The 16,126-nt window shown below is 34.0% G+C and overlaps 2 protein-coding genes across 3 annotated transcripts; one reads left to right on the forward strand and one right to left on the reverse strand.

Annotated features, from left to right (window-relative positions):
* The first annotated feature begins 103 nt into the window (after window positions 1–103).
* Window positions 104–3,999, forward strand: LOC101206596 (leucine-rich repeat extensin-like protein 5). Its single transcript, XM_011652230.2, has 7 exons — window positions 104–356; window positions 501–578; window positions 1,210–1,245; window positions 1,333–1,908; window positions 2,027–2,122; window positions 3,191–3,382; window positions 3,496–3,999. The coding sequence occupies exons 1-7, from the start codon at window positions 264–266 to the stop codon at window positions 3,619–3,621; spliced, it is 1,197 nt and encodes a 398-aa protein (XP_011650532.1). The 5' UTR covers window positions 104–263; the 3' UTR covers window positions 3,622–3,999.
* On the reverse strand, window positions 3,992–11,692 carry LOC101213500 (synaptotagmin-5). 2 transcript variants are annotated; one of them, XM_004137427.3, is made up of 14 exons: window positions 11,094–11,692; window positions 9,954–10,028; window positions 9,750–9,857; window positions 9,224–9,256; window positions 9,051–9,140; window positions 8,419–8,544; window positions 7,842–7,985; window positions 7,208–7,630; window positions 6,710–6,844; window positions 6,057–6,275; window positions 5,676–5,948; window positions 5,409–5,546; window positions 5,000–5,320; window positions 3,992–4,542 (listed from the first exon to the last, which is right to left on the reverse strand). In XM_004137427.3, exons 1-14 carry the CDS (start codon window positions 11,298–11,300, stop codon window positions 4,321–4,323), a joined length of 2,514 nt encoding a protein of 837 aa, XP_004137475.2. In that variant the 5' UTR covers window positions 11,301–11,692; the 3' UTR covers window positions 3,992–4,320. The 2 variants fall into 2 exon arrangements, with proteins under 2 accessions (XP_004137475.2, XP_031743506.1); XM_031887646.1 differs by lacking the exon at window positions 8,419–8,544.
* Between the last annotated feature and the right edge of the window lie 4,434 nt (window positions 11,693–16,126).

Raw genomic sequence — 16,126 nt, forward strand, 5'->3', positions numbered from 1 at the left:
ACGAGTTTTGTAAAAGGATAGAAGAAAGTGTTAAATTTTTGTGTTTGAAGGCTAATTATGATTTATGAGTTACATTTGTGTTAACTTTTGGGCAAAGGCTTACAATTTTGCAAATGTGTGCTTTGTTGAAAATCTTACCATTTCTAAACTGCTCCCATTAGCATTAGCAACATACGAACCAAATCTCGCGGCGTTGTTGTTGTTGGCGACAAATTGAGAGGGAACCAAATCCTCACACCCCAGTTGACGTGGGAACGTGGAACATGGCCGGAAAGCAAGTTTCCGGCGCTGGTCTACCGGAGAGCATTGCAGGAATGTCGAAGAACCAACTATATGATATCATGTCTCAAATGAAGGTACTTCCCTTTTTTCTTTCCTTCTCGCTGTCAGAATGAATGTTGGTTCGCCCCCTTTTCGTCAGCTTTCTGAATTCGGTTTTCGTCTTCGAGTAATGTCTGGATGTCGGAGGAATGATTAGTGTTGTGTTTATTACTATGCAGACACTGATCGAACAGAATCAGCAGCAGGCGAAACAAATCCTCATCCAAAACCCCTTATTAACCAAAGCTCTTTTCCAGGTTTCAATTTTTAGGTTTTTCGTGTTTTGAGAATTGTTTCTTTTTCATCTAAGCTTGCGTAGTAAATCTTGTCTTGGCAGAGTATAAGTAGGGTTGTATGTGAAAACGGATTTTGAATCATGGCTGGTATCTCGAGGAAATTGAATGTGTTTTAGTAATGTATGATTATTGTGTGCACATTTGTACAATCTTTTACTAGGTTTAATTTTGATCTTTATGAACGTAGAACTGTTGGATCATTTTCTTGAGTAAGTGGATTTGCCTATACCGGGTGAAATCAAGTTAATTTCGAAGCACCTTTTAGCATTCAAGAATGTGTAGTGTTCTTGAAGTCGAGGAAAGTAGTCCGTAACCTGAGTTTTCTTCTTATTACTTCCTCGGAGACTCCATTGACTGTCAAATGTTTGTACGCCCTACTGCAAGGGCTAAGTTTGAACACTAGATTCTATTAGGCATTTGATTGTTCTGTTCAGAATAATTTGTAGCAATTAGGTGTGATTGCAAGTGTTATTCATAACAAGATTTTATGTTATGGGATACACTGAGTTATGCGGTTAATAGTGAGGAGCCTTTTTACTAGTTTATATACACATTTAGAAAATATTATTCATTCTGCTGTTTTATCTACCAGGCACAAATCATGCTTGGGATGGTACGGCCGCCTCAGGTAGCATGTCATTGTTATTCTGCTTTCCTTTTAACTTTTTTTTTTTCTGCATTTTCTGGTAGACATCTAAGTTATTCTTCTGTTTAGGTTCCAAGCATTCAGCCTTCAGCTTCACAGCATTCTCAACCATCAACACAGGCAACTCAACAATCAAATCTTCAGCCTACTCAAACATCCGCTCCTCAAATAAGTTTGCAAGAACAGACAAGTGCACCACCTTTGGCCCCTTCTAGAAAACAATATCAGAACCAACCATCAATGCCTATCTCATCGACTACTCTTCCTACTGCAAACATTCAGCCTCGGCCAACACCTCTGATTCCTCTACAGACACCGCAGCATCCCAAGGGGTTTGATATCCCCCAAGCAAATCCCATTTCTGTCCCACAACCCTCTCAAATTCCAAGTGTATCTCCAATTCTTCCATCTGCTGCTCAGCCACCTTTACTTCATCAACCTCAGATTTCAACTGCCTCCATGCAGCTGCAGCAGCCATTACAAACAGCCGAAATTCACCACCTGCCTCCACAGGCACAATTGCCCCCACATTCCAGGCCACCTACGGGTCCAAATTTCCACCAGCACTACCCCCCTCAAATGGGCCACAATATGAATTACCAACCTCCTGGCATCCCACAGCATGTTTCACAACCCATGTTTCATGTAAGTTGGAGTTTTAGTTTTCATGCCACTGTTTTCCTTCTCCTTAGGATTTACATTACACAAATCTCCAAGTGAAAATGATCTCTCAACCTCTGTAGTCTATTTTTGAATGTTTTAGTCAGGTACCAAACTCCCTCCTGGCCTAGGAAATTCATTTCCCCAGGGACAGTCTGGACTACCTAGTCAGCCACCACCCCCTCAATCAATGTATCAGGTATTTCTTTTCTCCTTTTCGTTTTACTTGATTACAAAGTGTTTGTCCTGCACATACTAGATCGACTGAGTTCCTAGAAAGCTGATGAGTCCTGACTTGAGCATGGACTAATGTCTTCTGTTTGAAGAAAATATAATAAATAATTTGTTTGACTGGATTGCTGTGCTTGGCAATCTTTCTTTTTTTTCAATTATTATTTGACAATAGTAGCATGGAAGACACAATGAACTTGTATATCTTTATAATCTCATTTTGCAACAGTATTATTCTTAGGATGTGCTCATTGCTATTGACTTATAGTAAATATATGTGTATATGGAATATTTGTCATTTTAAACATTTATGATATTATTCATTTAACATAAGGCATACATTGAAAATGCCTGAATATCCTTATGTTAAGGCAGTATAATCTTCGGCTGTATTGGTGTAAAGCTAAGCCTCCTTTTAATCATTTTAGTCTTTCTTATTTAGTTTCCAATTGGAAATATTTATTGCAATCACCTCTAGGTGCTTTGGGGATCCCCCTATTTTATTTTTTCAATGAAATGTTTCTCTAAAAAAAATCCTAATGGCTGGTGTAGATATTGTAAAATTGCAATCACACCATAGAAGCGGAATAGAATTGTAGGTTCTAGAGGATTCAAGTGGAATATCATAATGGTTCATGTTTGATTTGTCTTGTATAGTCGTAGATATTCCTATTAGCCCTGCCTCTCTCTAAGGGGAAACGGGTTTGATATCCTTCAATCTTGCACAGTTCTCTATTGAGTTTTCATTTGTGTTCTTGGTGTTTTAGGTGTACGGAGGACTAAATTTTATCATCTCAAAAAGTTTAATATGAGTGGCTTTTATTGTTTAATTATTTCTGTTATTGACATTGTACATGCTTCTGCCAATTATATATAGTTCTTAGTCATCATAAAAGGTAGGGCTTGTATATGCAAGCAGGTATTGAATGAACATGCCATCTTCTTTTAGACCAAATTATTAATGCCGTTAAAAATAATTTATCAAATAACCACAATATTAGCTGTTTCAATTTCGGTTGGTGCATTTCTCTCTCAGGCTGGAGGTTCTAAATTAGGTACAGAATTCATGAATCAAGTTGGAACATCAAAGCCTGCGGACAGAGGGCCTTGGATGCCTGGCCCTCCAGAAAACCCTACACTTCCACAGCAACTATCCGGACCACCACCTATCCCATCGGTCCCTGGTGGTCAGATGGGCCCTAACAATCAACCTCGTCCTGCACCACCGGTACTTACCTAATGACCTTTTTTTTTCTGTTTGGAATGACAAGTTCTCATCTTTTTTCCATCTTTTGTGATTGATTTTGTGTTCCCCTCTTCTTCTCCCGGTGCGTGGTTCAGTTGAGTCAGGAGATGGAAAAGATGTTACTTCAACAAGTCATGAGTCTCACACCCGAACAAATTAATCTCCTTCCTCCCGAGCAAAGGAATCAAGTGCTTCAACTACAGAAGATATTGCGCCAATGAATAATGTTTTAAGAGGCAGGATTCTCTTGGTTTTCTTCCCCCCAACCCATTGTCGATTCTTACATCATTGATCATGCTCTAAATGGTTTTAGGCTACTAGGGGAAGCCATCTTACTGCTGTCTTTAAAACTTCTAAGCATTGCCATGGAGATTGATATGTTACAGTTATTATCTTTTTTCCTTCTCTATCCTTTAGAGTTTTCGTTTTGCTCTCCAATGGGTTTTTTTTTTTTTCTTTTTTTCTTTTTTTGCATTCTTACATATTTGTGTGAACGACTACTTTCATAAAGCAGCTTTGCAGATGATGTAAGAAAAAATTTTAATGCTTAGAACAATATTGTTAAATTGTCAAAATACAAAGAGCGACATCTTGGGGAACCATTTTCGATTGTACTCAGATATCTGAGGGTCCACATCTACAGCTTCTTTGTTTTTTGTTTGTTTTTTTTTTTTTCTTTTCCTTTGGGGTCTGTTAGCTTAAAGTTTAATGCTATATAATAACAAATGAGGCTAATTCTTCCCAATTGTTCAGAAGAAACAAGAATTCCTATATGAAAATGAACTTGACGGGTCCATATGTATTTATGGACTCGTTCTAAATAACATGTACACTTGCATCAGAATCTCAAAATGCTGGCAGAATCGTGATTTGTACTGCAAAGTGCAAACTGATGAGGTCAAGAATTCTGATGGATCTGATTAATATCCAGATGATCTTCTGCTTAAGGAAGGTGATGAGTTGAGAAACTCCTGACCAAGTTCCTTGATCTTGTTTATTAGAAGCATTTGTTCATTTTCAAGCTGTACCATGTACTCTTCTTGGAGATCCTCTAGACTTTCCAGCTCACTCATTGCTGTTGCAAGTCCTTCAAGATTGCTATCTTCAATGAATGTTTGTAACTTATTCATCATTTGTTTCATCTGCAAGATGAAGGAATTCGATGTTATCATGTCAAGAAGTTGGGTTATAAATTTGCTAAAAAATATACTTTTACCAACGTAAAAAAACACTATTCTTGCCCCCATTACTTTTGGTTTAGGTTCGTTTTGGTTTTTTCAAAATGTTCGTTTGGTTTATTTTGGTTCAATAATTTGATCTCTTAAAAATGAAAATGGAATGACTAAAATGGTTACTTTTTAAAACTACAAAACAAACATTTCGAAAGTATATAAACCAAAACGAACCAAAGTTCGAAATAAATAGGTAAAAGTATAGATCTCAAAATAAAGCAAAACCTAAATTACAGCAACTAAAGTAGTATTAGAAAGGTTTTTTTTAGTACACAAGATAGGTTTGAAGTATAGGGATTAAAATGAACCAAAACCTAAATTACAAGAACCAAAATAGTATTAAAAGAGGTTCTTTTAGTACACTGACCTGACTGGAAACTTGATGTGCTTTGTTCATGGGAAATTCGGAATCCAGACTGGTTTTTGAATCCAAACTAGATCTTTTATCTAATTCTGGAACTCTCTTGGTGATTTGAATATGTATCTCACCCCTTTTGACCCCCTGAAGTGGTATCCATTTATCAAACATTTGGTTTGGAGGCAGCCCTTGATATTCCACAACACAATCTCCTATGCTTGATGTGGGAAGTAGAGCATTGTGGTCTTTCACATGCAATAGCAGAGGGCTCCCATTGTCAGGAAACTCCAAAACTTGATTCCATTGGGGACTCAGAGTTTTGTACATGATCTACATGAAAATTGATCATTTACTTCTCAACAAGCTGATCTAAAAAAGAAACTAAATTTGACATAATGATGTGGAACTTGAAAGATACCTTGGTCCTTTTCTTCAACTTTCCATATTGGACCCTCACGTAAGGATCACTTGTCCCTCTAATATCAGCAGCAACAAGATCTCTTGCTTCAATTAGAACAAGTTCAATCCAGCCATTTGTTGGAGCCAAGCTTGAGCCCTTGTGAAATGGAGAAATGTTGAATCAAATCATATCAACAAGTAAGCAAGAGATAGATCTATTTCTAAGTTTATGGATAAAATATGGTCTTTTTCCTATCTGTTTCACAAAAGATTGACAGGCTCATACCTTCGATCCTTCATTGTCATCCACTCTGATGGCTTCAATTTGAAGCCTTAATTCACCAGAATTGACCTTTTCAAGAGGAATCCATACATCTCTAACTGACCCTTCTACTAATCCTTCCAGATTTACCCTTGCACTGCCAGTGTTATCGTTGCCGAAAATGTCTTCAGTAAGGCATTTTAACTTGAGATATTCACCACCGGCAATCTCATCAAATTCAAACTTCTGATTCCATGTTGGATTGAAGGAGTGAGCTGTTCTTGTGCGCTGGAGAGCCTGAAATTATACAAGACAGAATCGTTAAAAGGTAGCATAATCGATACTATCAATATTAAGCATTGCTATTGAAGAAATATTCGAGAAATCTTAAGGCAATAAAACTACCTTTCCATACTGCAATTTGACATATGGATCACACTTCCCATTTTTGTCTTTCGTGGGTAAGTCTTTCCCTTCCACGACTGTGATGTTAATTTTTCTTCCAGTGCTAGAAAGAAAACTCGACGCCCCATAGAGAGATTGTTGTGAACTAACATGATACCTGTTAGAACTATGTGAACCATCCGAGAACATCCATTCCTTTAAAACCAGCCTCACCCGCAGCTGCAAACAGAGGTAAAAAATCATTAAATCATATAAATGGGTATAAAGCAAATAGGATATGGAGTAACCCGGGTGTCTTTCATTTCATCTCTCTTAGAGTGAGTTTAGGATGACTTTTGAAGACTTTTGAATGTACGATGTTTAAGTGAATACTTCTTTCATAAGCTTTCTTTGAAAATATCACTAATTAATACTTCCTCTAGAATGTTTTTACAATTAGTTAAAAAAAATTCCATCGTTCCAAAATTCATCCCAACTTCTCCAAGACTTGCAAGACACATAATGAATGTGGGCACTAAAGCTCAACCATTTAAATTGAGGGTTTCACTCTCCACCATCAACATTATATATACTTTTGTTCTTCAATATTTTAACACACAAGCGTGTGTGTGTAGATATATACGTATATAGAGATAGAGTTGTTAGGATTTTACCTCTCCACAATGGGCCCCTTCAAATGGAATATCCATTTCAACTTCTTTTCCACAAAAGTCAGCATACTTGGCTACCACACTAGAATCTGGTCCTATTGCCCAAAATGTTGTGGAATCATCTGCAGCATATTTCATCTGGTCATAGAGGACAAAGTTTGAATTAGCTAATACTAGAGCTTGGTTGAAAACTCACAGTATTCATTTTGCATTCTTTGCAACTATTTCTCTTTAAAGGAAGATATGCCACATTTTGAAGACCCCCTTGTAAAAGAAGCCTAATGATTCATCTCTTATAAGAGTTCTAATAATATCTTTATAACAGATAGATTTAATCTATAAAGATATAATATTAATCATGGTATTGGAAAACACGATAGTGAACGTATATATTTCCTTTTTTCATTTTCCTCTAAAAAAAAAAATTACCAGCTTAATTTTCATAAATTCACACATCAACTTGAAATGAGTTTATATGCTTAGTGATCAATAAATTTATACCTTAACCTCACAACTTGCAAGATAATCATGTTTCACATGGCTTGGATTATACTCATAAAGATGAAACCGTAGGGTTCCTGTATCTTCATGTAAAATCATATTGAATGTCGTATTCCACTGAGGGTCTGAACCTGATCTTGCATCTGTTTTTCTACTAAGCTTTTCAAGTTCAACCTCAACAAATGTCTGCATATCTTTATCGGTAAGATGCTCTCCAAATGAACCATTATTAGCAGAGTAGCTTTGTTGTCTTCTGGTTGGGCTTCCTTTTAAACTACTTCTATAGAGTTTTCTGGCAGAAATGACAGTCACATATACAATACCACCAACAGCTTTTTTCCTCAGATCAACAGCTGGCAAAGAGAAACAACGCCTGCGAGGTTCGACCATTGTTCTAACCAAGGTATCTGTAAAAATTTTGACCTGCATTGGAGAGGGAAGGTTGTTAAAGCGACTCAAAGGGACTTTGCAACCATTGTTTTGATTGCATTTATTCTATCTACTTATACCTTTCGAAAGAATTTTGCTATTAATAGAAAAAAAAAAGATAAAAACAATTTTGTAGATTTATTAAGTCAATGTCTGGCATATGATATTTACTTACGGACTACCAGAGATGGATGTAGAAATATACCAGCCAGGAGGATACGCCAGGGAGCTCAGTTGCAGGTAATGATTGGCTTCCTCCACTTCCAAAAGCAACTCCTATTCTTACATCAGGAGTCGTGACAAATGAAAATAAAACTGCCCTCCCATCCAAAATAGGCATCAAGACAAGCTGTAAAGGTAATCCAAACAACAGATGAAATTTTACGATGCTGCTAACTTTTCAGTGAGTGTGGATTTTATATGGTTGAGTGGCAACCGAAACTCCAAAGACACCCTAAAAACATAGGAAAAACTCTTGAACTATGAACCAAGGTGAATGCATTTGTCAATATATTACCAAAACAACTTTGGCAGTAGCACAGGTAGGACTGGTTAAAGCAACTACCATTTGTATAAAAGATAGGAAACTGCTATTTGATTCAAATCAAAAGGAAGAGACTCCGGTATTCCTGAGATTTTAATTATTGAATGACTTTGAAACCAAGTGAACGTGATCACTCTCTTTAGTGAACCAATGATACTTCATGGATTAACCTCGCTACATATGCTGAAAAATGACAAGAATGGACAACTGAGGAAAGAGGGAAAGAAATTAAACGTACATCGCCCTTTATATGGAGGCTGTTTATGACAATCCGTGCAGTTCCCATAAAAGGCTTGCCCAATTTTGCTTGCAACAAAATGCTCATTTCATTTGTGTCCCAATCGAAACTCAAATGCATGATTCTCTGTCAAAACTCAATGAGAAAACTTCGTTCAGATTTCTAGTCTGAATTTTCGGCTTGAAGTTACAATGTAGTATTTTTAATCACCGAAAACTACAACCAAGTCTAGCAATATAGTTGTATGTGAATGTGTTCCTCAAAAATGTAGAAAATATGATTGTTATTATCAACATATGTAGTAGCTAGTAGCAATGGGATAATCAACGGTCAACAAGACTCTTTTTTAAACAGTGCAGCAGTCCCGAAAAATCATTAGCATCACATTTGTAGTTAATTGGGATACTGCACCCCATTTATACCCATGAACTATTACAGGAGCTCGCCACAACGGCTTCGCCACTTTTGTTGCTTGCAGCTTGAACTGTCCATAAATCTTAACAAAAGCAAGACAACTACGGAAAAACAAGAACTTGAGAGGGAGGTAAAAATGGAAGCTCCTTGAAAGAATTTCCAGAAGAGTACATGTTATCTACAAAGAAGGAGACGAAGGACAAGAAGAAGAGCCCCACCTCATCACCACAAGTTGACCATCGAGTCCCACTAAGACCCAAGCTAGGAGGGCATGAGCCTAGAGAAAAATCCAGCAGTTCAATTTTTTCCTACAAAATATTGAGTTATGAGCATGTTTATGTTTTTGCATACAAGATTTATAAGATGGAATGGCCAAAGTTAGTATACTCACAATAAGCCTGGACTTTCGGTCCTTCAACCGTTTCTGCACAGAGAAATTTTTTAACTAAGTTAAATGATGCCAAATTTGTGAATATAACCAATAGCAATAAAGTATATTCTCTGAATAGATTATAGACAGTTTTAGTAATAAAATGGGAAAAAAATGAAGCGTGAAGCGAAGAAGGAATAACAATACAATTGCCCGTAGTTTGTCTTAGATTCAAGTTTTCACATTACTTTACTCCCGAAATTTTTAGAATTGAAAATCTATTTATTTATATAATGAAAAAAATTAGAACATATATTTTCCTCTTAATAAGGATCAATTCAATTCTGATGATGGCACACAAGGGTAACTAAAGAAAGAACAGTCAGAAAATTCGATATCCATTGTTCACCAAACAGACATTAACAAATTCAATCATGATATAGGTGCAACCGAAAGAAGAACTACAACTAAGTTGGAACCTACAAACAACTGAACAATGTGAATCATGTTATCATCATGAGGAAGTGAGAAAGAGTATGGTACTCACATTTACTGTGGAAGTAAACTTTGTGGAAAGTTTTGGATTAAAATAATTTGGCCATACTTCCATCAACAGCTTATTCAACCATGCACAGGGTTCTAAAGGTGTTTCAGGCTGTATAAATTATCAATGAAAGAAAAGGAGAACTATTAGCCCAGCACATTCAACATTTCAAAAAGTGTTCAAGTCAAGGAAAAAGAAAAGACATGCCGAAGTGTTTGTTATGATTCGCCTCCATTTTGTGTTCAACTCATCAACAATTAATTGGCGTTGATAACTTCCATACTGCAGGAGAAAGATGATATTGTGGTCAGTACTGCATGCAATCCCTGCTAAATCTTATCAGTTAACTTGCAGCACATGAGAATCACGAAAACAATAAATTTCAAACCAAGGTTTTATGACATTTTTTCAACTGAAACATTATAATGAGGATTATAGCCATTGAAAACCGCCAAAGCTGTAGCGACTAGATGTAACAGTAACACAGAAAACTTCAAGAAGGTCAAGACAACCAAGTGGTTCAAAACAGAACCACCACTCATAAAATTGTATTTTTCTGTAAACATGTGTTCAATATTTAGGTCCCCAAAGACAATGATGTAATAATAACACAAATTTCCAGCCATCATCTCTCCTTATTAGAATGCTTAAGCCAAGTGGTCAGGGATGTCGACCAAGGTTTTCAATACCAAAATAACAATATTCAGTTGATAGTTTTCAATAATCAACGAATCTACTCAATACCATGTTTTTAATCTTTATTGAATGTACTATAAATAAATAAAAACCACTAGCATGTTACATTGGACAAAGAATTTGAATGTTCAGTAACTTAATTAATCAGATTGCTGCTATATTTGTAATCCTAGAATTAACGTCTTCTAGTACATTGTAGCTTCTGATTATCAATTGCCACACATTTTGGTCAGTGGTGGCTGCAGAAGCCCGTCGGTGGGGGTTATCATCCAGTTTCTATATCATCAAAGATGGATCTAAACGATCAACAGTTTTTGAGTTGGACCTCAAGGTCTCAATGAAGCATACAGACTATATAACAATAAACTCCATAGTCCAAATCCACAAACTTTATAAGAAAATAGTTGAAGAACAAAGCATTGACTCAACTCAAGGTTTCAAACAGATTTCGAACGAAATGACAAATATCAAACACCATATGCCCAAAGACAGAAAATTCAAGATTCCAGTCAAACACATTCCAATTGAGCTAAGAATAGCGTTCAAATAAGATAGAAACAGATCAGAAACAAACCAAGGAAACAAAGAACAAGAAGAAAAAGAAAAACGAGGACTAAAAAAAATGGAGGGAAATTGGAATAGGAAACAAACCTGTAAAGTGGCCCACACAGCAACAGCCAAAGGAACCCAATTGGAGAGAGAGAAAACCCATCTCTCAATAGACCAAGCAATCAAAACCAAAGGTATTAGAAATGGAAGAAGAGGCTTCTCCGCCATTAAATGATGGAAAAACTCCATAACCCCTTCGCCGTTGAAGAAACCCCTCTTTCGGCCTCTTGGGCCGCCGTCCCTAGCCATTTCAAACGAAACCCAAAAAAAATCAAACCAAGTCTTGAGCTACGTGACTCTGCCTCTTAAGTCCGTCGTTGCAGAGGAATAAGAAATAGTGGAAAGATCATTTGAGAGCTTGAAAAGTCAAAATTAGAGAATTTGAGGAAAACAAAAATCGAAATTGGTAAAAAAAAAAAAAAGTAAAAGATCAAGTGGGTATCACAATAAAGTCATAGTAAATTCAAAATGTCAACTGAAAGAAGATGAATCGGAGGAGGAAGCTAAAAGGGAAATTTAGAATTGGGAAAACGAAGAAGACGAAGAAGAAAAGACACGTCAATTTACTTCATAACTATAATAGTGATAACGACAGATTTCTGTCTGTATCTCTATAATAGTTTGAATATCACACACATATATATATAATTAAATCCTTGAAGCTCTCAATCGTCACTGCTTTTGCTCGTAATCTTTAAACTCTTCAACCCCATTACTGTTCATGAAAAATTCAAACTTCGAGGTCAGCTCGCAGAATCAGCTACATAGAATGTTCTATATTTTGAATCTATTATCCGTTAAAAGCTTATTACTAAATTCTTAAAAACTTTTATCCAAAAAAAAAGTTCTAATTAACAATTATACATTGTTTCAATTGAACATCTAAATTATTAAATCAGTTTAGATTATTGGAATAATAAGATTTAATGAGGAACAAATTAAGGTGAAAGAAAAGAAAAGAGGTAAGTGGTTTGTTTTTTTTCTTACTAAAAACATGATTGACCCGTAATCAATATCATGTCCTTACAGGGAAAACGGTGATAAATTGGGTATTTTAATTTTCAAAAAAAAAAATAATAATAAAATAGAAGTTGTTTATTTATTTATAGAAAAATATAGAATATTTATTTGAGATGAGATTATTATTATTATTATTATTATTATTATTATTATTATTATGTAGAAAGAAAAAAAAAAGAAAAAAGAAAGGGTTGGTAGGTTGACCCATTAGTTTGTCAATATCGTTGGGCCCACGCGTTTTCCCGCGCGTAACGGTGACCGAGTTGGTGACTCACCTCGAATTTGCCGATTTGGAAACCACGACCCGGACAAGATCCCCCCAACTTCAACTCTAAACATGGTAACCATTAACCAACACATTGGGTTATTTTTCTAATTTTTCACTTTCAATTCCATTCTTCCTTTTATATATATATATTAACATTTTCAACTATACATTTATATCATACCGTGTGAATCTCTTAGTAACATTCCAAAATGAACTATATCGAAACAATGAATCATAGACCATGGATTAGAGTTTCGTGTTATAATTGTTAAGTAATTTTTATGGATTTATATGACTTCTTTCAATTGAGAAGGTATGGAAAATTAGAACACACGCAACAAAAAGAATAAAAGAAAGGGAAAGAGACTCAGTACAACTCTCAAGCCAATTAGAATAATAATAGAAAAACTTTAGATCAAACAAGTTGATTTAACCACGTGAAAAATACATAAAGAAGCTGTATAGACATATGACTATTTTCGTTAAAGCGACTCTTCAAAGCTTATGCGTAAGTGGATTAGTTTGCACTTACAATGATCTCATCATTAATTTTTTTTTTTAATTAACTACAATAACACTCGAAAGAACAAATGAAACACAACCTACTAATATAATCACCCAAACGGGAGAAGACTAGCAAAATGGTTAGATTGTAAGGATTACTAGACATCCACTAACCATTGTTTATTAGGGAAAATTTGAAATAATATCAACATATCCTTAATTGGTATGTGAGGGAGATGATCTTCTTTACCTTTTATATATATTAGCAAAAGGACCTTCTTGAAATTGATGCCATGGAAATCTTTGATAATAATATAACAAATATATGCATAAATTCACAAACCCCATCAATGGCAGATGGTCCCAAGCCTTGGAGAAACCATATATATATATTCAATTTGGTCTGCCAATTCCATTTCTCACAAAATAAGTCTTCAAATTTCCAAACACATTGAAGCTTGTAATGCATCATCATGCACCCTTTCTCAAAGCACAACAAAATTACTCTCTTTTTTAATCCTTTTTCAAAAATCCACTCGTGAACAATACGATTTAATTAAATAACATACAATCAATCAAAACTTTATCGGTTGAACTGTAAATCAGTAATCAATTATGTAATTAAATTATTTATGACATGTTATTGTATTTTCTTTGACCGAAGTGAAATTGCTTTCTTTAATTGGTTTAATCAATTAATTATGGAGCTCACGAAGAGTTGAACTCTTATTTTAATTTATTATATTGAATTGTGATCTAGTTCTATTTGTTTGGATAAATTATTGTAAATTATTGTTTATCCTGTTTTAGTTTAGGTTTTTTATTTTTAATTGTTATATTAAAAAAAACACAATTACTAACAAAGTTATTATATTTATATGAAAAATAGAACCACATTACAAGGTCTCATATTAAGTAATTTGCATGTAAGTAGACATAGGACTAAAATAATGTGGACATATAATAGGTCAACATTGAATGTAACATTATTTATTTTTTGCACATGTATTAAAAAATAATAATAATAATAAATAAATAAATAAAGTTGTTCATCAAGTCAATATTCAATGCTTGAGGATTTGTGTCATCTATTAAAGTATATATATACATAGCCAAATTACATTATAATCCTTGATAAATCTTTTTGTCATCCTCCCAAAACAACACTTAACAAAAAGGGCTAAAATGTAATTCTTTTTGCCACTTTCAATTAAAAGATACAAAGTGAAAGTCATTTATCTTCACATTTATATATAATAGATAAACAAATTGATTTAAAAATAGTTTTTAAATCCCACAACAAAAAAGGCTAAGGCTCGTTGGGCTCATAAATCGGCCCAATACATCAAAGGCTTCGCCCCAATGATATTAAGCCACTTGAGCTTCAAATTTAGCCCGTTTGACCCATTAACCCAATTGCTCGCCCGTACTCCATTTTATTTTTTAATGTAATATTTAGCTTCAGAAGAAATTAAATAATTACAATATAGTTTTCTTAACCTTCAAATCTTACATTGATTGATAAAAATATTTAAATGAACTGTAAAGGATTAGATGAATTTTAGTAAATAGTTTTATAATCGGTAGCAATTTTAAGTATGTAGCAATATTTTTTAAAAATTATAAATATAGTAAACACTATCAACAATAGAAGTAGACTATATGATTTATCAGTGATAAATCAATATTTACAACATAGTATATCAATGATAGACTTCTATTATTAATAGACTTTGACAGATATTCACTAAATAAAAAGTGTGATCGAAAAAATCTTCAAAATTGTAAAATTTTAATGTAAATAACCTATAATTTTTTAAAAAAAGTTTTTAGTATACCTCCCCCAAACAACCAATAAAAAGTATATATATAAAAAAAAAAACATATCTAAATACATTATCACCACATGTTCGAGACAACGTGTAACGGTTAACGTCTTCAAAATAGATTAATTTTAAAATATATAGTTTAGTATTAGCCATTTCCAATAAGAATGGGTATATATATATTATTGTTAAAATAAAAGAGAGCGATATAAAATTGAATTATACTGTTGTTTGGTTATTTTTATATGAGAAAAAGAGATGATGAGAAAATATATACATATATGTGTCCACTCAATGTGATGTTTAGTTAATATCATCACATACAATAGTTGAAGACTTGGATGAGGATGACAACCCATTGTTCCAATGATAATATCTTATTTGGTTTTATGGATATAATACACACATTATTAATCATTGCCCTTAATTATTTAAAGAAATTATAGTCAAGTGCTATCTTTTTAGTTTCAGTGGTTGAGACAATAAGAAGAATAATTATGTCATGACATTTAATTTTGTTTTAATTTCTTCATTTTAATGCTAATTTTAATGATCTATAATTAATTAATCAACGCTCTCATATCTTCTAAGGAAATCATTTATTAATCTTGTTCAATTGTAGCATGTGCAACCAATCTCAATCATTATATGGTTTCTATAACTTTAAGTTGTTTAAAATGTGCAAAAGAGTAACAAAATAATATCATATATCTATTATATATAATTAATAAATTTTGTAATGGGTAAGAGTTTAGTGTTTAGGGTTTGAAAATAAATAATCTAAGAAAGTTGTCTCGTCTCAAACATTCACGAGACAAATAGGAAATAGACGCAAGAGAGACACAAATAATGAAAGAGTGGGTGAGATAATTTGGTCATATGGTCCAACATGTCCGAAGCCAATCAAATCGTCCATGTTCGCATGCGATCGTTTGACCCAAAAGACCCACCTTAACTAACAATTTTTACTAAGTGAATTGATTATATAGAGCGTGATAAATTCACGTGGAATAAGTTCATCTTCTTCATTGAATACTATAACCTAATAATCAAAATGTCCCTAACAAACACTATATATCAAAGGTACCTCTACGTTTATATTGGGAAGCAAAATAATAAAGTAAAATTGAATGGGATGATGACAACCCACCAACCAGAATGAAGATGGAAAGAAAGAAATGATGTGTAATATGTGATTTTAGCGTGGGATCCTTGAACTTGACCATTTTAAGCATATTGGAATTATAATCCTCAATATTTCTATAACAATAACTTTATCTGTTTGTTCATGCATATACTCCACAAACACCAAAGCTAAAATGAAAAATCAGTCAAAAAGATCTCTCTCTCTATATATATATATTGAGAGACAGTAGAAGAAAGATGATCTAGTGGGGGAAACATACACATTCTTCATTAACCCTTTTTTCTTGCATTTTTAGACACCATTATTATTA

This window comes from Cucumis sativus, chromosome 1 (genome assembly GCF_000004075.3).
Source record: "Cucumis sativus cultivar 9930 chromosome 1, Cucumber_9930_V3, whole genome shotgun sequence".
Lineage (NCBI taxonomy): Eukaryota > Viridiplantae > Streptophyta > Magnoliopsida > Cucurbitales > Cucurbitaceae > Cucumis > Cucumis sativus.